At 37.1% G+C, this 23,614-nt stretch overlaps 1 protein-coding gene across 1 annotated transcript in view; it reads left to right on the top strand.

The window, feature by feature from the left end:
• The window catches only part of LOC122802163, a 1,241,087-nt gene that overhangs the window by 1,011,747 nt on the left and 205,726 nt on the right, over positions 1 to 23,614 (top strand). Inside the window, exon 18 of the mRNA XM_044071837.1 lies at positions 10,074 to 10,200. Within this exon, the coding sequence (XP_043927772.1) occupies positions 10,074 to 10,200 (127 nt within the window). The remainder of the gene's footprint in view (positions 1 to 10,073; positions 10,201 to 23,614) is intronic.

Below are 23,614 nucleotides of genomic sequence, written 5' to 3' on the forward strand. Positions count from 1 at the left end.
AGATAGGGGTGTCCTGATATAGCACTATCCTGACAATATGAAGTTTTTTTTCTTTTCTTTACCCAACAAACAGATACACATGGTACATAATGACATCAGTGTGGCTTATGTCTCTGTGCTGTCACCTACTCACTCACTTCTGTGAACGATCTACTGTGCTTCCTGAAAAATTATATGGTGCTTACTGTGATGGATTTGAAGTCTTCTTAAGACACTCAGTCTTGCTGGCTGGATTCTGCTAAAATTCAAAGTCTGGTTATATTTGCATTCACAGTCTGTTGCATATAGAAACTTGCAGAATATACACTGATGAGAGAATATACTTTGCAGCATCAACTTAGAGCAGTAGCAAATAACTTTTTATAATAAACCAAACAGACTAACATTGCAGCTTAAAGTACTGTTCCACTTTACTTCTCATATAGTACAGATGATGTGAGATATAACATTTACCTGGAGACAAATGTGTCTCTACAAATACCTCCTAACATAACTGGATTCATACAGATCTTTATATACAATTTTAGTCATGCACATTCATATACATTTCCTCTTGGTATTCTATTTTGGAGAATTGATCATCCTGTAGAAATAGTACTAATTGTTGCAGATGCTGACGCAAATGCTGACTTGATAATATTATTTTTAAGCTTCCTTGTTTAACAATGTCTTGTCACATTTTTGCTGAATTTATAAGAAGCCAGCTTTTCTGACAGTGTGAACATCCTGTTTTTGTCTTTTGTATAAGAACATCTGTTCTTGTGCCAAATGCAGAAAAAGGAAACACATTGTCTTTCAAAGCAGATTTTGCATTTTTGCTCTTGCATACATCCTGTTTTTAAGCCTGTAAGGGAAAAATGTCCATTTAGCAGATTTATTATTTTCCATAAATTTAGTATGAATGCTGATCATATATTACTACACTCTGTTTCTAGATTTAAGCAAGCTTTTTCTTTCAGCATATTTACAACGGAATTAATTTCAGCCTTATATTCATAATATCTAACAATTCCCTCTGTTTTTAAACATTAAGAAACAAAACCTTTAGTCTTTTTTTTGATGCAAGTAAAAATGCAATTTTACATAGTTAATACAATGATATTAAAGTATTACTACCAAACCTGTATGTATTTAACAACTTTTCTTTTGCAGATCATTCTGTGAAAATATTTTATCAGTTATGAGCTGTGTCTGCTTTAATTCTATTTTTTTAATTTGATTAATTTATTCTTTGGCAATCGCAGAATTTAATTTATGACTTAGAACTGTTTCATTAACTCTTTGCAACTGTTGACTTAACTATAAGAGACAAAAACCATGTGCTACTGCAAGCATTTATACACTACAGAAAATATACAGTTTTAATATCATTCTAACCATAACTTTGTGGTCATGTCTTTGAACTGCTCATTAACATCTTGGTAAAATACTGAACTGGGCTTAGATATTAAATATTTGAATGCAATTATTTCAGTATATTTAATACTTGAGGATTTAAAAAAACATGATCTATACACTAGAGAATGCTATGTACATGTTAGTCCATTAGCTGTATGAGTACAATATATATAATTTTCATTTAACTGGGGTAAAACCAGTGATATTACAACTTGACAAATTACTTTTGAACTTATTACAATGTATCCTGTACAGTATGTATTTACACAGACTGTTTGCTATTCATGAATTTCAATCTAGTAGGTACCCTGGACCCTTGCTAGACATTAATTTCATTTATACTGAATTCTTCTGCATTTGTACATACAAAGACTATCATTTGTACTCAATTCTTCTGCATTTGTACATACAAAGACTATAAAGTGCATTTAGTCTAATCTTACAAATTTAATAACATTAAAATTAAGCAAAATCTTGGAAAATGGTTATGTCTCTTTAGAAATATCTAGTGGAATTGGCACCAAAGGCATATGTCCTGTTATTTTAAACTACATACTCAACAATTAAAAACATTTATGCTTTTTTTATACCAACATTGTTTTGCCAAAAACATATTAAAATAGTGACCAATCTTGTTCAATTTTTTACATATCTTTACTTTCTCTTGTATAGCTGTAATAAAGCAATTTTAAATAATCTTGTGTTTTTTAAACCATCTCTTGTATAACTTTACAGTTTAACAGGTTGTAAATACAATTTAATACTAAACAATACAATAATAACTAGCATAAAATATCTTGGACTTTCAGATTTAATCTGTTTACCAGTGTTTCTTATGCACTAATGCCTGTTTCCTGTAGCTCTATTTTAGACCCTTGATGTTTATTTTTTCTGTAGCTTTATTTCAGACCCTTGTTGTTTATTTTTTTCTATAGCTTTATTTTATACCCTTGTGCAGTACTGCTTATACAGTCAGTGTAAAACTGAGAAAGTAACCCTCTCCCTGTAGTATTGCACTATTGTTTATCTCCTTTATGCTGTGAGAATAGAATGTATAACAAACTATGGACTTTTATCTGATTTGATCATTTTTTTATAAATCTTTTGCTGTTTATTACCACTAGTAGGTATTTACACCCTTCTGCACAATTGATTTGAACTGTATGTATACTATAGCCCATTTACTGGCTGTACTTGATGCAACTGAGGTTTTTTTTTCCTTTTAACATTTACTTACAAACAGATTATCAGTGACATATATGCATAATTGAGACATTTTATTACAATTACCAAATAGTGTTGCCTGTAAACATTTTAACAATTATGTTTTAATAACAATGATGCTTTAGAAAAAATCAAGCTACTTGTCTGGCAATCAGTTTTGTTTATCTTATTTTTCCAACATTTCCTGTAACTATTCATTTAGTCTAGGAAGGTCTGAGCTCACATTTTATACTCTATAAACTATAGTTAATTCTTTTGGCATTTTTCCTTTAATTTGGTTGTGATTTGCATAACTATGCATTTATACTACATATATAGACATTATTTTACAATTAGCTTACATGGATTTCAATATTTTTTATTTATTTAACTGCCCTGCTATTAATTTTACAAAAACTGTTTGACTAATACCATCTGTGATTTTCTTTTTAAAATTCAGAACTTTAACTATTTGGTGTGCTGTTACTATACAATTATATAAAAATTGTAAAAAAAACAAAATAGATATTAGCTTAACTAAGACATGTTTATATCTACATTATTTATATTTGCTGTTGTCTGCCTGTTATTCTTGTGCATTGTAACAGATGTATTTTAGATGAAAAGAAAATACATGCATGTCTGTCTTGTATCTGTATATCTTTATACAAGCATGTCAGTCTTGTGACTTGAAATCTTTAATTATTTCTATTTAATTTTATGCACTAGAACTGTTTTGTGTAACTCTTTTTATTTAATTTTTATACACTAATACTGTTGTGTACCTTTTGACTATGCTATGACAATAGCAGTCATATGCTCTACTTTACTGTAGTACTGATAAATGTCTTGCTTTAACTGAATGAAAGTAAAACATTTAAGAATGATTTGTCCAGACATCAGATCCTACCATCCTACCATGTATGTTTAACCATTTTCAAAACATAAACATATTATAAAATATATTTTTTTGCACAGATTAGCTGTGCATGCAGGAAGATCCCAGTCTCTGTCAGTTCAGCTAATTTATTTCCTTTATCCTGCAACTGCTGTTGAATTTCCTGTAATGTTGCATGGTCTTTCTGACATTCTTTAGTAAGCTGTTCTGCTGAATTTGAAACTCCTACGCACTTTTGAAAATATGTATCTATAACTTGTCTAAGCTTTCTGAACTCATTGTGTCTGTCTTTTAGAAGTTTATTACATTATTTTGTAACAAAATGTACTAGAGGTTCTATCAGTAATTGATTTGACTCATATAAGGTGACAGGACATAACTGTTCAACATCTGAATGTAATGGAAACACTTTACCCTTAGTTAATTCTTTATCATGAACAGATCTGTCTTCACAGTCTATTTTTTTAGCAATATGATGCAATACTTTTTTATGGCATAATACACAAAATGCAGTTTTTGTTGAAGCACACAATAAACATTTGTCATATTTCACCTTGCTCTTACCCAAAACAATAATGTCGAAATAATCTGCTCTAGAGTTCAAATTAATACTACTAAATCAATAAACATCATTTGTGCTTATCTGCCTCCAGGAAATAATATCCCCACATTAGAACAACTTCTTGAACAACTCTCAAATTACCTCCCTCAAGAAACACTACTCCTTGGAGACTTTAACATTGACTGGAAATCTTGTAACAATGCTAACCCTACTTCCCATTTAAACCTTTTTGGTTTCAAACAACTAATTGATAGTGCCACTAGAATAAATAAAACAAGCAAAAAAGAAACCACCTTAGACTGGGTTCTTACAAACTCCCCCTCACAAAGCTACAAAACTGGCATCCTTCCTGATGACCTTAGCGATCACTCCCTCACATATGTCATTAGAGCTAAAACTCATCAAAACTTACCTACCTCACATAGAACACTATATTCAAAGAAACAATTTAATCCCCAAAGATTTCAAACAGAACTCTCACAATACAATTGGACCCTCTAAAGCACCTCTCTCTCAACAAAGTAGAATATTTCAACTCAGCATTCCTTACAATCCTAAACCACCATGCCCCAAGTCGTACCATTAGAATAAAGACCAGAACAGCACCCTGGCTTACCTCTAATACTAAACAAAAGATCAGGCTTAAAAATAAATCTTGGAAGAAATGGCTCCTCTAGAAACCCAACAGACTATCAAACCTTTAGAGAGCTGAGAAACAAAACCAAAAATGCTATTATTTCAGACAAAAGAACTACTATGTAGAACTTCAGCAATCCACAAAAGAACCAAAAGGTTCTGGTCTACTATCAATCATCTACTTACCCCAGGTAAAATAGTAACACCTAACCCACAGAATCTAGACCCTGATAATCCTTCTTTAATAGCCAATAACTTCAATAGCTTCTTTACTACTTCCATACAAACACTAGCAAGCCATTTATCCCCTGATGCCTCCCAACTGATCTTAAGTAACGCCAACAAAGTCATTCCTTCCCTTCAACTTCAACCCATACCCACCTCCTACATACAATCTCTCTTACAAAACTTAAACCCACTACCCCCTCAGCAGATAAGCTTCCTGCTGAATTCCTTCAGGAAGCAGCAAAAGCTATAGCCTACCCTTTTTCGATCCTAATAAACAGATCCATAAAAGAAAGTGATTTTCCAGCAATCTGGAAGATATCACACATCATACCCTTACATAAAGGAGGCAAATCCACTGACCTCTCTAACTGCCCAATAGCACTATTATCTCCACTAGCTAAAATCATGGAAAAATGTATACACAAACAACTACTTAACCATCTCCTTCAAAATAACCTACTAGCAAACACTCAACATGGATTTAGACCCTCACATAGTACGACCACTGCACTACTTTCCTTTACTAACACAATAAACTGTAACCGTAATAATAACAAACTAACTGCTTCTCTTTTCCTAGACCTGTCAAAAGCCTTCGACATGGTCAACCATAAACTTCTCCTACATATACTAAACTCACTTGCCTTGGATTTTTCCTCCTTAACCTGGTTCTCATCCTACCTTGAAAACCGACAACAAGCAGTACTCTGGAAAAATTCTCTATCTGCTCTACTACCTATCTCCTTAGGAGTACCTCAAGGATCAATATTAGGTCCACTCTTATTCTCTATCTTTATTAATGATCTTCAATCATCTATTCATAACACTACCTGCATACAATATGCAGATGATTCTACCATCATCTGTACAGCTCCCACCCAATCTGAACTCCAGTCACTCACACAATCTACCTTTTCAACCGTTGAACAATGGTTCTCAAAAAGATGTCTCCTTCTCAACTCCAAGAAAACAAAGCTATTACTATTCTCACCTACCCACAAATCTCCTCAACTAAATTTTACTATTACTGCAGCTGACAATTCTCTTATCTCCCCAGACTCTACTACCAAACTGCTTGGTGTTACTATTGATAATAATCTTAACTATGATTGTCATATCAATAACACTATAAAAGCAGTAAATAAAAAGATAGGTTCACTGTACAGAATAAAACCCTTCCTTACTCCAGAAACGGACCACCTTAGCTCAATCCATCTTATCTCCACCCTACTGTATGCTTCCTCTATTTACACCAATCTCTCTAAAGGTAACCTGAAAAAACTAACTACATCCTACCATAATATAGCCTGTTTTGCCACAGCATCCCAGTACAGAACTCACCACTGTAATAACTTAAAACAATTACAATGGTTAGAACTACCTAACAAGCTTATCTATCAACAACTCTTAATTACACATAACATTCTTTATCAACCAACAAAACACCAGCTCTCAGTAACCTCCTTACTCCCTACAAAACTTGAAACAGTTATGCGATCTGCGAAAAGATACAAGTCACCACAACTAGAATTACAAATTCAGCAGGTAACTGTCTATTTTCAAACTCCATAGGGAAAATATGGAATAACCTCCCCACACATTACCTCACTAGACTCCTTTCAACTTTTCAAAAAACAACTTCTATTACATCTTAACAACTTCTGGCTCTGCTCTTGTACCAATCCAGACTAAATGACTTCTGGCTCTTCAGCCATACCTCCCACGTAAAAATCACTATCTTTCCCTGCTATTTCAAATGACTAAATTACTGTACTGTTCTAAAAAAAAAAATGAATATATAGCTTAGGCTATTTGTTTTTTACCTGATTTTTTTTCGCTGTATTTTCTACTACACTAAAATGTATGCATTGTTGCTTAAATGTTTAACCTTGTTTTAATTGTGGAGCTTTTCTCCCCGGGCCTCCACTGAAAATGGAAATTATCCAGCTGGACTAGCCCGGTCAACAAATGTAAAATAAAATAAAAATAAATAAATGGTTTTATTTGAGATACCAGTCAGATATTGTAATACATTTGCATAATGCCTTACTATCAACCTGCCCTAATAAGGTTTTACATTTACTAATGTGCTGTGTATACCAACATTGCAATTTACTAAAGTTTGGTTTACTCCTGCATGAATTATAAATAACATCCATACTGTCTAATAATATACAAACTGTCTAACAGCATCCACACTAAAATGTGACCCAGAAAAAAAGTCTTACCAGTTAGCAAGAAAACAGGTGATCAGGCTGTTGTTGCTGATGGCTGGAAATTTTTCAGAGTCACTTGAGAAGCTGGTGAAGTACAACAGGCAGCGGACTGCTGTACAAGTAGACATCCACCTTTTCTTAAAGAAGTTATGACACTACGACTTTCTTGAACTAGTCTCACTCCGGATTTTAGACGTCTAAAAAAAACTTTACTACTGCAAGCTGCATAAACTGGAATACTTCTGTTTAGGATTTACAAATATATACAAATGTTAGTTACTGCAATTTGACTGAAGTGACCCTCTGCAGGGCTTACCATCAATTCCCCTGTGTTTGGATGCAGATTTTAGGTTCAAATGCAGGCTAGCTTGCCATTGAAAAATTATATGGTGCTTACTGTGATGGATTTGAAGTCTTCTTAAGACATTCAGTCTTGCTGGCTGGATTCTGCTAAAATTCAAAGTCTGGTTATATTTGCATTCACAGTCTGTTGCATACAGAAACTTGCAGAATATACACTGATGAGAGAATATACTTTGCAGCATCAACTTAGAGCAGTAACAAATAACTTTTTGTAATAAACCAAATGGACTAATGTTGCAGCTTAAAGTACTGTTCCACTTTACTTCTCATATAGTACAGATGATGTGAGAGATATAACATTTACCTTGAGACAAATGTGTCGCTACAAATATCTCCTAACATAACTGGATTCATACAGATCTTTATATACAATTTTAGTCATGCACATACATATACATTTCCTCTTGGTATTTTACTTTGGAGAATTGCTCATCCTGTAGAAACAGTACTAATTGTTGCTGACTTGATAATATTATTTGTAAGCTTCCTTGTTTAACAATGTCTTGTCACATTTTTGCTAGATTTATAAGAGGCCAGCTTTTCTGACAGTGTGAACATCCTGTTTTTTTATCTTTTGTATAAGAACATATATTCCTGTGCCAAATGAAGAAAAAGGAAACACATTGTCTTTAAAAGCAGATTTTGCATTTTTGCTCTTGCATACATCCTGTTTTTAAGCCTGTAAGGGAAAAAATGTCCATTCAGCAGATTTCTTATTTTCCAAGCCATGGTCATTTAGTATGAATGCTGATCACATGTTACTAAACTCTGTTTCTACATTTAAGCAAACTTTTTCTTTCAGCATATTTACAACAGAATTAATTTCAGCCTTATATTCATAATATCTAACACTTCCCCTTCCCTTTTGTCCCTCTAAGCCTGATCCCCAGGCCTTCACTGTCAGACAGGAAGCTTACTTTAGTCCCAAGACGGACAAGCCTTAAATTAATCTTCTCATTCACACCCTTGCCCCACTCAGCAATTCTAGGACATGAGCCCCTTACTCAAAAAATGTGCCGCCTGGCTCAAAAGTAGGACTTCATCCTTTTGTACCATAGAGCTGTGTCACATATTCTCTACTTAGAAATATTTCTATCATACAAAGGGCTTTTCTAAATGCTTAGACTCACATGCATAACCCTCTCAACACCCACCACAAAGGGTCTCAGAATTATAATTCATCAAAAGGGTAAATGTAGTCACACAAAGTTATTCTAAAAAGTAGCACATACATGCACACATGCAAATGAATACATATACAGAAATTTTCCTAGCACAGCATTTATCAGACTCCTGTCCTGAGACTGGCTAAGTTTCAGTCTGATGAAAGTTATCTTGTTACTAGTAGATGGAGGCCTAAACAAGATGGTGAACTGTGAATTTATTGGCAATACCTCGATGACCAACTTATCAGTGACTAAACATGTACATAATGTGTTAAGGTATATCTTAAAAATATTCCTTAATGCATGCAACTCAGTCATCACCGCTTCCATTTTCTGAGCAAAAACACGATTCATATTTTCACTGTAGTTGTTCTTTCTTGGGAATAATTGCTTTTGTTGATTGCTAAACCTCATTGTGGCACCTATATCCTTCCAGCCTCAAACCATAGGATGCTTTCTTTCTTCCATCTGCTGTGGGAGAGCCAGCTGTTGATACTAATTCATTTTCTTTCTCTGCACTGAACCCTGCCTCTCTGTCTCAATCTCAGTCTTACACTAGAAAAGCTGTTTAGATGGGTAGTCTAACGTCAGAAGCAAATTAATTCTACGTCGCTTTAAACAGTGCACGAGTCTCCTTTTCATTTCAGTGATGCTTTTGCACACACTTACAATCTGGGGACATGACAAGAAATCAAAACAGCTTTTCATCTTCCCATTTTCGATCTCTAAAATCCGTATGTACAAAGTGGTTGAAATGTATTGTTTTTAATACAGATAAATCCATTAAAGCCGTTATATAGCCCACATTAAAGAAGCAGTTAAAGAATGGTAACTTCTGAACAGAGCGTCAGATTCTGCTGGTGTGTGTGTGTGTGTGTGTGTGTGTGTGTGTGTGTGTGTGTGTGTGTGTGTGTGTGTGTGTGTGTGTGTGTGTGTGTGGAGAGAATGCAGAGATAACAAATAAACTGCCAGTCTTGTTATGCCATATTATTGTTTAGTACACATTATTTATAATCTAAATGGATTATATCAGTTGCACATAGTTAGGCCATTTATAAGTCACATGTACCTGACTTCAGTTTGTATGACATGCATTTTGTTTTATGCACCATTATTTAGCAACAGAAACTGTGTTATTTGTGGAACTCAGAATATAGTGTCACACAACTATCCACCAAAAAAAAATACTGTTTATGCCGGTAATGGACAGAAAATGAATTATTAACACTGGATATAGGTTTGCAGTTGATATAGCAAGATACATTCATTTAATCTATGGAAAATGAAAAAATCAAAATTGCTAAGATGAAACAAAGAAAGTCTAGTAAATACATGTTGAAATATATCACCAGACATTTGTCATTTGGTGCCTTGTTTTATATATTTCTTTCCCATTTTCCTAGTTGGCTCCTGTATGACACAGAGGACTTCACAGGCAATTGCTACATATTAGAGGAAGGCCATTATGCAGACTTCAGTGCATTTGGATGCTTGTCAAGAACAATCAAGTCTCTTAAGCCTATACAACATGTGAGTCCTTTGATATTGCTGTTGTTGTTACAATATTACCTATGTCTTTTTGTATCCTGTTTTGTTGCCCCCTCCCCTAGTTTGTCATCTGCCTGGTATCAGTGACGTTCCTTAATCTCCACAGCAAGGTAGAGAGGAGATAGGGGTGTCCTGATATAGCACTATCCTGACAATATGAAATTTTTTTTCTTTTCTTTACCCAACAAACAGATACACATGGTACATAATGACATCAGTGTGGCTTATATCTCTGTGCTGTCACCTACTCACTCACCTCTGTGAACGATCTACTGTGCTTCCTGAAAAATTATATGGTGCTTACTGTGATGGATTTGAAGTCTTCTTAAGACACTCAGTCTTGCTGGCTGGATTCTGCTAAAATTCAAAGTCTGGTTATATTTGCATTCACAGTCTGTTGCATATAGAAACTTGCAGAATATACACTGATGATAGAATATACTTTGCAGCATCAACTTAGAGCAGTAACAAATAACTTTTTATAATAAACCAAACAGACTAACGTTGCAGCTTAAAGTACTGTTCCACTTTACTTCTCATATAGTACAGATGATGTGAGAGATATAACATTTACCTCGAGACAAATGTGTCGCTACAAATATCTTCTAACATAACTGGATTCATACAGATCTTTATATACAATTTTAGTCATGCACATTCATATACATTTCCTCTTGGTATTCTATTTTGGAGAATTGCTCATCCTGTAGAAACAGTACTAATTGTTGCAGATGCTGACGCAAATGCTGATTTGATAATATTATTTTTAAGCTTCCTTGTTTAACAATGTCTTGTCACATTTTTGCTGAATTTATAAGAAGCCAGCTTTTCTGACAGTGTGAACATCCTGTTTTTTTTTTGTCTTTTGTATAAGAACATCTATTCTTGTGCCAAATGCAGAAAAAGGAAGCACATTGTCTTTAAAAGCAGATTTTGCATTTTTGCTCTTGCATACATCCTGTTTTTAAGCCTGTAAGGGAAAAATGTCCATTCAGCAGATTTCTTATTTTCCAAGCCATGGTCATTTAGTATGAATGCTGATCACATATTACTAAACTCTGTTTCTACATTTAAGCAAGCTTTTTCTTTCAGCATATTTACAACAGAATTAATTTCAGCCTTATATTCATAATATCTAACACTTCCCCTTCCCTTTTGTCCCTCTAAGCCTGATCCCCAGGCCTCCACTGTCAGACAGGAAGCTTACTTTAGTCCCAAGTCGGACAAGCCTTAAATTAAGCTTCTCATTCACACCCTTGCCCCACTCAGCAATTCTAGGACATGAGCCCCTTACTCAAAAAATGTGTCACCTGGCTCAAAAGTAGGACTTCATCCTTTTGTACCACAGAGCTGTGTCACATATTCTCTACTTAGAAATATTTCTATCATACAAAGGGCTTTTCTAAATGCTTAGACTCACATGCATAACCCTCTCAACACCCACCACAAAGGGTCTCAGAATCATAATTCATCAAAAGGGTAAATGTAGTCACACAAAGTTATTCTAAAAAGTAGCACATACATGCACACATGCAAATGAACACATATACAGAAATTTTCCTAGCACAGCATTTATCAGACTCCTGTCATGAGACTGGCTAAGTTTCAGTCTGATGAAAGTTATCTTGTTACTAGTAGATGGAGGCCTAAACAAGATGGTGAACTGTGAATTTATTGACAATACCTCAATGACCAACTTATCAGTGACTAAACATGTACATAATGTGTTAAGGTATGTTTGAAGGTAAAGTTATGCTGTCACTATGTTAGTTCCCCTTACACAGTCATTTAACTGCCTAACTGTCAGGATGACTGGATAACTAATGATGTAAAGCAGGGAACCCTTCTCGGTGACCTCAGGACAGACTGGTCTGATTAAGACACTAGTGCATCCTACTTAAACATCAGCCTATTTGGTCTAACTCAATTAAATGTTCAACAAGATATGGATTGTTTAATATCCATTAACCCTGAAAAAAAAAATAAAAAAGTCAGGACTACTCTGTGGTACATTTAACAATCACCATCCAACTTATATAATCAGATACTTTGTAAAAGTTGCCAAAGTCCAGCAGCTAAATTCTGCAAGAAACCTTACCAACTTCAACAAAGACTTTCACTGAGACTCTGAAATATGCAACTGGACCCCACTAAAAACACTTCCACTAGATGTTGCTGTTTCATATTTAAATACCACTTTTTTGCAAATTTTAAACCAACAAGCACTTCTGCAATATAAGCAAGTCAAAGTGATAGCTGCACCCTGTCTAACATGAAAAACAAAACAATTAACAAAAACTAGGGATAGTGCCTTAAGTAAATGGCACAAAAAATTACCAAAATTACTAACACCTAAGAAATTTTAACAAAAAATACATTCTTTTAGATAAGAACTATTTCACAACAGCACAGATGACATAGTCTAATAATCATACACAATTCTTGTGTACTATAAACAATTTTCTGAAGGTAACTACCAAGCATACCCTAACTCTCTTCCCACTGAAATTAATACCACCATAGCTTGAAGGCTCAATGAACATTTTCTAGATACTACCAATCACATTTGCCGACACAATGTAGACAACTCTCACATGAAATGATAGTACGGACAAATAATGCCTCATTTGAACCAGGCCCAATTACTACAATAAAGAAATATTTGAACAAATTAAAACCCATTGCATTAGCAGCAGATAATGTTCCTGCAGAATATCTTAAATTAGAAGCAGTTGGAATAAGTTACCCAGCCTCTGTATTAATCAATAGACCCTTACAAGAAATTTATGTTCCAAAAATAGAGAAAACCTCTTATATCATACTAATACATAAAGGAGGGAGCTCCACTTAATTTTCAAACTACTGACATATTGCAATACTCCCTCTACTCTCTATAAAGTACTAGAAAGATATATCCATCACCAAACCTTAAACTTTCTGCTCTCAGAACACTTATTTTCCCCCTCACAACATGGCTTCTGGCCCCATCACAGCACTGAAACTGCCTTACTACACTTTGTAGATATTGTCAACCAAAACAGAAATATAGGTAACGCTGTCTGCACCCTATTTCTAGACCTCTCAAAGGCATTTGAAACTGTATCTGACCTGCTGTTCCACAACAAGCTTTCACAAATAGGACTAATCTCTTCCTCATCCTCAACAGCTGTACATAATCTGTCAAATGGCAGGACTCCTTCTGCACTCACCTGCCATTGCAAACAGGAGTACCACAGGGGAAAGTGCTAGGACCCCTCATTTTTAATATAGTCACAAATGACATGCACAAGACAGTCAAAAATGCAACAATCATACAATATGCTGAAAATTCAACTCTTGTCTGCTCAGCCACAATACTATCCCAACTCCAAACAATCACCCAAGACTCCTTCTCTCTATTGAAACCTGAGTGGAACAATCCCATTTAGTCTTGAACCCCAAAACCTAGATTAATCATATCTGCCTCCAATAACCTCTCATCAGCTAGCACTGCACTAAGTATAGTCTCATTTAACAACTCCAAAACAGAGGAAGTCACCCATACCAAGTTACTGACATAGATGACTAACTTAAATCAGACCGGCACATCAGTGTTGTTGTCCAAATAAACCCTCCACAAATTATAGTTACTGTACAAAGCCAGGCCATTTCTCACTGACCACAGCAGGAAGGTAACTGCAACACCCCCCTTACTTCCTATCCTGCTGTAAGCATCAACAATTTCATTAATCTTCAGACTACACTACTAAACAAGCTTGAACAGTACTATAGTAAAATAAGTATATTTGCATCCAACCTCCCAAACTGAACCCATAATTGTATTCCCTTGCAGAACATGAACTTGCTAGAATTACCATACTAGATATCATATACACAACTCATAATGGCGTATAAAATACTACATTATTCCTCAAAAACCCTACCTATCAGCAATACATTAAAATAGTACAAACCCAAAAGGAACCTTTGATCAAAGGACCAACACCTAATAGAATCCCAAAAATCCAGCAACTCAAATGGGGACTCTTTATACTCAGTAAGCATAGCTAAACTATGGAACAGCATTCCCTTCACCATCAGACATATAAACAATCTCCTCACTTTTAAAACCATCCTCAAACTACATATAAAGCATACTAGAATTTGCAAATGCCCCGACTCTCCAGATTACAAATATTTAAATACTCATGATTTCTTACTCTTACTTAATCATTTCTTCTCAACTGGCTCTTTGTATCTTACTGAAGTGAATTTATTGCACTTATCCCGTGAGAAACACAGACACTTTTGTTCCTTTATTAGCTTTTATTAGATTAGAAATCAGCCTGATTATAGATGCATATCATGTTACTTTAGCTACCATACGTGATGTGCTGTAATGCTTAGTGATGGTATTACATTTATGGTGATAATTTCCTTCTTCAGTGATGATCTTTAATATACACCAATGTCACATCTTAGGGCATACAGTGCCACCCTTTATATTGCAATCTGAGTGAGAATTGCTTTAATTTAAACTCTAGTGAGGATAGAGAAAAAAAACTAGGCATTACTAGACCTCTAATTGCTGTAGAACCTTGACCTGTGCTGTTTTACTATTGGCCAGTGGGTTATTTAAGCAATAACCAATGATGTGGTGCGGTATATTGAAGATTTACCCACAGGTGGCATTGTTTAACCATGAGGGTGAAGCCCGAGTGATTAAATAAAGCCAACCGTGGCTAAATTTCAATATACCACAACCATGGAGTCGATTATTGCTATTATACAATTACATTATTTAGGGAAAAAAATACTTACTTTTCTTAAATAATGTCTTTGTATAATGGTGCCGTACTGTTCTTCCACAGCTGGTGGTATCTTGCTGCTTTGTTTTGATGCACTGCGCATGCATATGGGACTTGCGTTCCCATGCATACCCAATACATCAATGCTTTGAAAAGGAAGCAATGGAATAAAGAAATTCTCTGTTGCTCCATTTTTGTTTTTTTTTTTTTGTTTTTTTTAATTAAAAAAAAAAAAGTTTTGACTACTTTAGGGGTAGGCGAAAGACATAATGGAGGAAATGCAAAGAAGATCAGGTATGTGTCTTTAGTTTTAAATAACATACCAGATTTTCTTTGTATTTCCTCCATGCTGCCTCTCCGGTATGTCCGGACTCCGGACTATAGATTTTTTTAAAAAATGTTTATAAAAAATAAATAAATAAATAAAAGTTATGGAATATACGAATGGAAAGACATCTGGGTGACCAGACCTTTTTCCGTTGCTATATTCTGGGATTTACAATGGGGCACGCTGGTTGGGCTGGCCAAACAGCGTGCTTGTTTTTGAATATTAATGGCTAGTCATTGTATAATTATTTTTTTTTTTACTGTTTTTGTGCTATTATAAGTTGCATATCAAGCAATCACATTTAACCATACACTGTATAGCACAGGCACTTAGAACTTTAAATTTCATGCCTAAATTGTTTGTTCTTTAGACTAGACTTAGATTGGTCTTTGCGATAGATAGCACTTCAGTAGATTGACTCTAAATCTCTTTAGGCACTATTCCTCCTCAATATTAGTAATCAACTGGAACCGTGGATTTTCAATTTCAAACCATCTCTTATAAGTTTATAGGCAAGTACTAGGCTAGCTGCTCTTGTGGGCCATTTAAGTCTAGCCAATTTCCCTTCTAAATGTGAGAATCAAACCCTGTACCTTGTTTCTGTGAGGTAAACACCTTAACCATTATACCGACCCACAACCCACTGTAACCGGCCTGATTGAAATGGGTATCCTGAGTCAATATAACAATGTTGTATGTTTACTGACAACCACCTACTAATAAAACAAACTGATGCAGGTGTGTGAGAGATGCAGTTATGTAATATCAATGGAGGCAAAGCTCTCACACAAAGCCACACAACACTACACTAAACTAACCATACACAACTCAGACCAGACAAATAAACCTACATATGTCAAGGCACTTAAAAGTAACAAAGCCCTCTTACATAACCTACGAAACAAGTACCCTCAGCAACCTCACAAAAAGCACTCACCATGAAACCTACATGCAAGAGTCACACTGAGTCAAGTCAAAAGCTCATAAGGAAAATCACCACACAGAATAATTTCCCAATCAATGGTGACTCCATACTGAGACACACCGATGCGCCACTCACCAAGATATGAAAAGAGAGGGTCAGTTGCCCATAAGACAACTGATCATGACCATCTCATTGCACAGCCTGGTCAGTTGCCCATCAGAAACCAGGATTCGCCACTTCATGTAGGCACTTAATTCCTTGTATCATATGTATACATATGATAGTCACCATGCATGTGGGAGTAAATGATTCAGAGTTGCTTCCTTGCTCTATATGAAGTGAGACACGATGGAATTCTCAGAATGTGTGGCTGAGGCAGGTGAACGCAGCCTTGAGCAGTATTTAATCATCACCAAGAATGATGCTGCAATATGAAAAAAATAATTGACTTCAACAATTTGCTTTAGCTTCTGGTGTCATTTGAAGGGGGTGCACTATATATCAGCCAGAGAGGAGATAGTAGGCAGTCTTGACTGGCTTGGCCAAGGATGGCCTACACCTCTCCTCCAAGGTTTCCGTATATTAGTTAAAACCTTTTCCACCTCAATAGTGCCTTTTTAAGTTTCATCAGTCTTCTGAAGCTTCCAACATAACTAAATAGATTCCAGACAACATTAAGGTATTGCTGCTCAATGCTAGGAGCCTTAGCAAAAAACTCCATACCCTACAAGCATTTCATGCCCTGGGAGATGTCAGTATATACAGAATCACTAAGACCTTGTTCAAGACCAGTGAAAGTACTCTGCCAGTGAGAGTTTCAATGCCTATCACTCATACAGGGACAACCGAATAAGACAAAGCTGCTAAAGGTGAGGTATGTCTATATTCCAAAAACAATCTCACCTCTAGACTTGTTAGACAAGATAACAACCTGGAATTTTGCCACATCCAGCTTACTATAAACAAAATCTGTTATCACATCATAGCTAACTCAGGACCCCCTCAATGTCCCTGTCAGCTCATACCTCCGACTTAACCAGTATGGAATACTTATGTATTAAGCCAAACACCGTTCTCCTAGGACTGGAGGGAGTTGGAGGTTGGCGTAAATAATGGTTAAGGTGTTTAAAGATACAAGGTATAGGGTACGACTGTTACAACCACTTTGCTTCCCAGTATGTTTGTACCTCATCACTCATTCTCATATTGCACTTATTTCCTAAACACTTACTGTTCCTCCTTCTCTCAAACCCTACCACTGACTACATTTCTTCCTCTGTCCAGTTATATTCCCACTCATTTCCATAACTTCTCCTTTCATAGTTCTAGTTTCATTTCTTTAAACTACATTCTACTTCTCTCTCTGTAAATAATTACTAAACTCAAAAATACCCCACTTTGATCTTTATCATCATCATGGTATAAATATATTGTATATTATTTCTCTATTCAGTAATTAGCCAATTTATGTTACTTTCTCTCTTGTTTTGTGTTAAAATGCTATGTTCATGTAAGAATTATTTAAAAATATTTAAAAATCATGTAAATAAGCTCATGTATAGATGTTTTTAACCTGCAATTATAATTGTACCTCATGATAACTTAAACATGGAGCTTTTCTCCCTGGGCCTTGGCTGAAAATGAGTTTTACCCAGTCAGGCTTTTCCCGGTACGTTTTGTAGAATGAATGGCAATGCATATTTCTTAGCATTAGAGAAACCCACATCCCCTGAGACAACAGGTGCACATAATACGTAAGTAGAAACTACTCTTCTGCCTTCCCCAACATAGTTAAACAGCAGTTTATACATCGTCTGAGCCATGAATTAGATAGGAGAAGGAACTTATAAATCTTTGGACACAACATGATTTTAACTGCTTGCATCATTCCTGAAAAAGACAACTGTATATGTGTAGTACTGAAGAACTCATCCCACAGCATCTTCAAATTTACAGCTTGCAAACTTTCTGTATTATTATGCAAACAGGTGCCTAAATATTCTGGGCAAGAGATGCAGTTATGTAATATCAACATTTAAAGCAAGGTAGGGGCCCTACAACTGCCACATCTTTTGGTCCCTGGATCCTTAATACCAGACATACTATGAAATAACTCCAGAACCTCCATGCCCTTGTGAGGATTTTCTGTTAACAGTAAACAGTCATCTGCAAACACCATTATCCTTAATTCTTCCTACTAATACAGCTTCAGCTTTCAGTAATCTCAGAGGTAAGGAATTCTTAGGTAAGGTATTCCACCAGTAGTAGAAGAAGGGCAGGAGATAAGGGGCAGCCCTCTCAAGTACCCTTACAAAGAATGGGGATGAGAGTGTATTTCCCATCAATGCTCTCACCAATGTGAAAAAATATAGCACTTGTTTATCTTTAATAATCCCAGTAGATAGATCCATTCTAACCATTATATTCCAAAGATTTTTCAGTTTACTAAAACACCCACAGCTGCCTTCACATTTCTGCTTTACCCCTGTATTAATGTAACAAAAGCTTGAGTATGGTCTGTACTAAACAAGAGTTTTAAAAAGTTAATTTGTGCTGAATGGATTCATTTAGGTATGTTAAGGCTGGAAACAAAGGGATAAAGTCTTTACATGCAGCTTGGCCTCAGTATTATTCAAGGAAAAAGGAAACTGACCTTTAGCTTTTCACTTTTGTATGATTTTTCTTGAGTTTGGCTAAAGCCACAATTCTTGCAGTGAAGATGGCATCATGTCTGTCAGAAACATCTGATAACAACCGTTCTAATGGGTAATGATAAGGTTCCTACACCTTATAGACCACAGTCATTAATCCAGCAGAACCTGGAGCCTTCCCTGAGGTGTAGAGTCTGTCACCTCATTGATTTCCCTTCTAGGTACAGGCTTCTTCATTTCTGTAACCACTTTACTACCTAATCTGATTTGAATGTGTCTATCATAGGGTTTTGATCCTCCTATCTGCTGGAAGGCAAAAAAATATAGACCCAGATAGTATTTTTAAGATGTCATAATTATCTCTGCTTGGTCAGTAATTACCCTGTCTTCTTTGTGTATAGGTTCATAGGTAGGTACTAGGCTATAGGCCCTAGGGCCTATATAAACCTAGCCAAACAGTACCCTGGCTTTTGCCACCCAAGAAAATTATTTTCCTGTGCCCCTGTCAAGCAGAGCCACAGAAGTGATCCCGGGGAGAATTTCCTATCCCATCCAATCATCAAGATTTTTCTTGAAGAGTGCTAATGAGGAGCTTTGTTTGATATAAATAAGTAGTTTGTTCCAGAGTATGGGAAGTCTCTGAGACAGGAATCTATCCCTCCAACATGTTTTGTTTATTGAGGTGACAAGGTTTAGGCCCCTAGAACATGTAGCTCAGAGGGATTGGGATTTCTTTACGTGGAGCAGTCCAACAGCTCTGGGTTTGACATAGCTTTATATGTTTGGCAGAGATTGCCTCTGAGTAATCGATATGCGACAGAGTAAAGCTGGAGTTTTTTGAGACGGTCTGTGTAGGGCATCTGTTTGAGGCTGGTAATCCACTTTGTGAGGTATTTCTGTGGCCTTTCCAGTTGTTGTAGATGTCTTGTGAGGTACATACTAAAAGGGGCGTTATACTCTATAATGGGTCTAATGAGTGATGAGTAGAGGGGAACAATGACCTCTTTTTTCCTAGATGAGAAACCTTTTGTGATGAGGTGTGCCACGTAGAAGGATTTCCTGACTACTGTGGCAATGTGATTATCAAAGGAGAGACTACTGTCCACCTGTGTCCCAAGGTCTCTTATCACACTTTCGGTGTTAAGTAGACTATCACCTATATGGTAGTTAATGGGTAGAGAGTTTTTACCAAAAGGGATGACAATAAACATTTTGGCATTGAGCTTGAGGCCATGGCTTTGACACCAGGCATCTGTCTCAGTGAGGCCCTTTTGTAGGATGTCCACATTGTTAGGAGATTTGATTATGGCATCTAGTTTGCAGTCATCTGAAAACTTTGTTAGCCAAAGACCTTCTGTGTTAGCCTGTACTTCAGAGAAGTAGATACCAAACAGGAGAGGACCTAGGACTGAACCCTGTGGTACTCCACTTGTCATTGGTCTGAAGTTGGATTTAGAGTCTGCTACTTTCACAGTGTATGTTCGGTCAGTGAACCAGTTGGCAACCCATCTTGTGACATAGGGATTTATACCTAGTTTAGTGAGTTTGTCTATAATTCCAGAGTGGGGGATGGTGTTGAAAGCCTTGGCGAGATCTAGATAGGCTGTGTGTACCACCTTACCCTCATCTACAGCTTTGGTGACCGCTTCAAAGAAGTCTATCAGATTTAGGAGACATGATCTGCCTTTTACAAACCTGAACTGGGTAGGGTCCAGAGTTTGGAGATTACCAATGTCATTGTGTATAAGTTCCATGATGATATGCTCCATAGCCTTGCAGACCAGGCTCATCAGGCTAATGGGGTGGTAGTTCCCGGGGTCCGTGGTGGCTCCCCCTTTGTGGAGTGGAATAACTGTTGCTGTGCGCCATTCAGTGGGCACAAAGCCTGAGGTGAGGCTATGATTGAACATGGTGCTTAGGTGGGGTGCCAGTTCATTCTGTAGTTCATGTAGAACGCAGCCTGGGATGTTGTCAGGTCCCATGGATGCTGTGTTCTTGGCTTTGGAGAGTGTGTTTTTTACCTGTGTAGCCATGATTACAGGTACTTTGCATTCTTCCGGTATAGAGATGGGCCCTTTAGGGGATGAGAGAGGGGTAAAGTTAGCACTGAACCTATCTGCCAGGATGTTGGCAAAATCAGTTGGTTCTGCATATTTAGTGCCATTGTGCTGTAACTCAGAGCAGATCTGAGTATTGCCATTGAGATTCTTGACACAGCTATAGAATGCTTTGTGGTTGTCTTTAGAATCAGTGGCAATTTTGTTTTCATAACTAGCTTTGGAGAATTTTATGAGGGATCTCAGCTTTTACTGAGGCTGACCACGGAGTTCCTCCAATCATGGGATTTTACTCTTTTTTGCAACAGTTTCTTTCTTCTCTTGTAGAGTTTGTTTATAGCAGGGGACCACCAGATTGGCTTCCTTTTTTTGGAGGATAGCATCTTGGTTCTGTTAGGGATTGCATGATCCATGCACTCATGTAAGTGCTTATAAAGTGCAATTGTATAGAATTTAGCAGTCGTATCTCTATTGTCCATCAGCATGGGTGTCGTGAAGTTTGCCACTTCTGTCTTAAGAAGCGTGAAGTTGGCTTTGGAGAAATTTATTACGGCGGTTTCCCTAATGGGGGGTGGGGCTGGGATGTGGATGCCTAGGGTGATTTGCTTGTGGTCGGAACTGACCAACGAAGAATTGACCTCTGGTGTGGAACACCGGTTGCCCATGTTGGTAATGACCAGGTCTAGGATATTGCTGCCCCTGGTGGGGGTGTGGATAAGTTGATCCAAGGCATTGGAATTTATGAATTCCAGAAAACGTTGAGCACAAGCGTTGGTACATGAGTAGTTTTCCCAGTTAATGGTGGGGTAGTTTAAATCACCCATTATTAGGGTGTTATGTTGTACCCTAATATTTTTCAATGTATCAAGAAATGAGGAGTGGGAATCCTGGGGCATGGTGGGGGATCTGTAGCAAGCTACAATTTGCACTGTGGTCTTGCCCAGAGTAAGTTGCACTTGGATAATCTCAGATGCATTATGCTGAGCAACTAGCCTGGAAGTGTGGGTATCCTTAATGAATATGGACACGCCTCCGCCTTTAGTGCTTCGGCCCAAGTTAGGTGGCCGACAGGTGTGGTATGAATTATAGCCTGGTAATGCAGTGGTGCTCTCTGGACCCTTGAACCAGGTCTCTGTCACTGCACAGATGTCAATGTTCTCCATTTTAAGAAGTGCCATGAGTGATTGCATTTTGAGGTTTAGACTTCTAGCATTGAGTAGCATTACCCTCAGATTTTGCTTGCTTGTACCTGTTACGGTGGTGAATTTGTCATTTGAATCTTGCCTAAAAAAGGCACTATAGGGGTGGCAAGAGCCTTAGCCAGTATCCGCAATCCCAAGAGTGACAGGTGCAGGCCATCTCTGGCAAAGCATCGTGGTTTGTCGATCATGTCATCCCAGGCAGACAGATACTGGATCCCCTTATAATGACATCAGAAGCTTAGACAATTGTTGAAAATGACATCAGAAGCTTAGACAATTGTTGAAGTCAATCATTTTGTCCTTGTACTGTGGTATCATTCTGGGTGATGGCAGGATGCTACTCAGGGCTAGGGTCATACCTGCCTGGGCTACAAGATCAGAAAGCACCTCCATGTCTCTTTTCATGTAGTCTAGGGAGGTACGTCTCAGGTCATTCACACCAACATGGACAATGACAGTCATATTTGTACTTGCTGTGGAGTGAACTGAGTGCATGCGTTATGTGGCAGATCCTGGCACCCGACAGGAAGCTGACAGTGACTTTCTCCTTGTTTAGCCTGGTGAGTGGAACATCATGTGCCTGACTATAGAGTCACCTCTGACTAGAGTATTAGGTACGTTGTTATGCCTTATGGGCTGTGGTTGAGTGGCACACTGAGTTTGTGGGCTATGTGTCATTTGGGTTGTGTTGGGGGGTGGAGGTTGCTTGCGTTTCTGCTTTGGAGGTCCCTGTTGCTTGGGTAGATTTTTTTGAGAGTCTCCACGAATGTAGGTGTGTGTTTTATTTTTCTATGTGTGTGCTTTGGTGGTGTAGGTTTTGAGGGACTATGTGATGAGTGTGGTGTGGTGCAAGTGTTTACCTTTTCCTCTTGACTTTCTAGTCAAGTCTTGGGTGAAGAGAGCTTTGCTTCCAGTTTGGTTATATAAGTGTATCTCTCACAGGTTGTAGTGTGGTAGGAGGAGAGGGTTGTCTGTGTACATGAGGCAATTGCTGCATTGCCCCAAGATGCCCAGATTCATCAGGTAGACAGGAGAAAACACTGGGAGCTGACCCTTAGACATGCCTGGATAGGTGCTTATTTATTAAGTACTAAAAACTGTTTTCCTCTAGACAAGTGAGGAAAGTTGAGTGCTGTAGTAATTTGCAGCTTATTTAGTGCTTATGAGTGCTGAACAAGTGCTGAACTCAAAGAAACAGATTTGAGTGCTGAAACTAGAAAAGTGGCTAGTTCTAAGAAACAAAATTTAGCTAGAAGGCTTCCCTCCAACACAGAAAGGCTTGGGGGCTCAGAAGCTTACAAACAGTCCTGGATACAGCAAATCTGTATCTGGACTAGACAACTTATAGGAAAGGCAGGAAACAAGCTTGCAAAATAATTCTAAAGTGGAAAGGGGAAGGGAGGAGCAGAAGCTAACTGGGTTGTCCTTCTGAAATGTTCTCCCTGG

The sequence above is a fragment of the Protopterus annectens genome, chromosome 5.part0 (genome assembly GCF_019279795.1).
Source record: "Protopterus annectens isolate FY-2018-M chromosome 5.part0, PAN1.0, whole genome shotgun sequence".
Classification (NCBI taxonomy): domain Eukaryota; kingdom Metazoa; phylum Chordata; order Ceratodontiformes; family Protopteridae; genus Protopterus; species Protopterus annectens.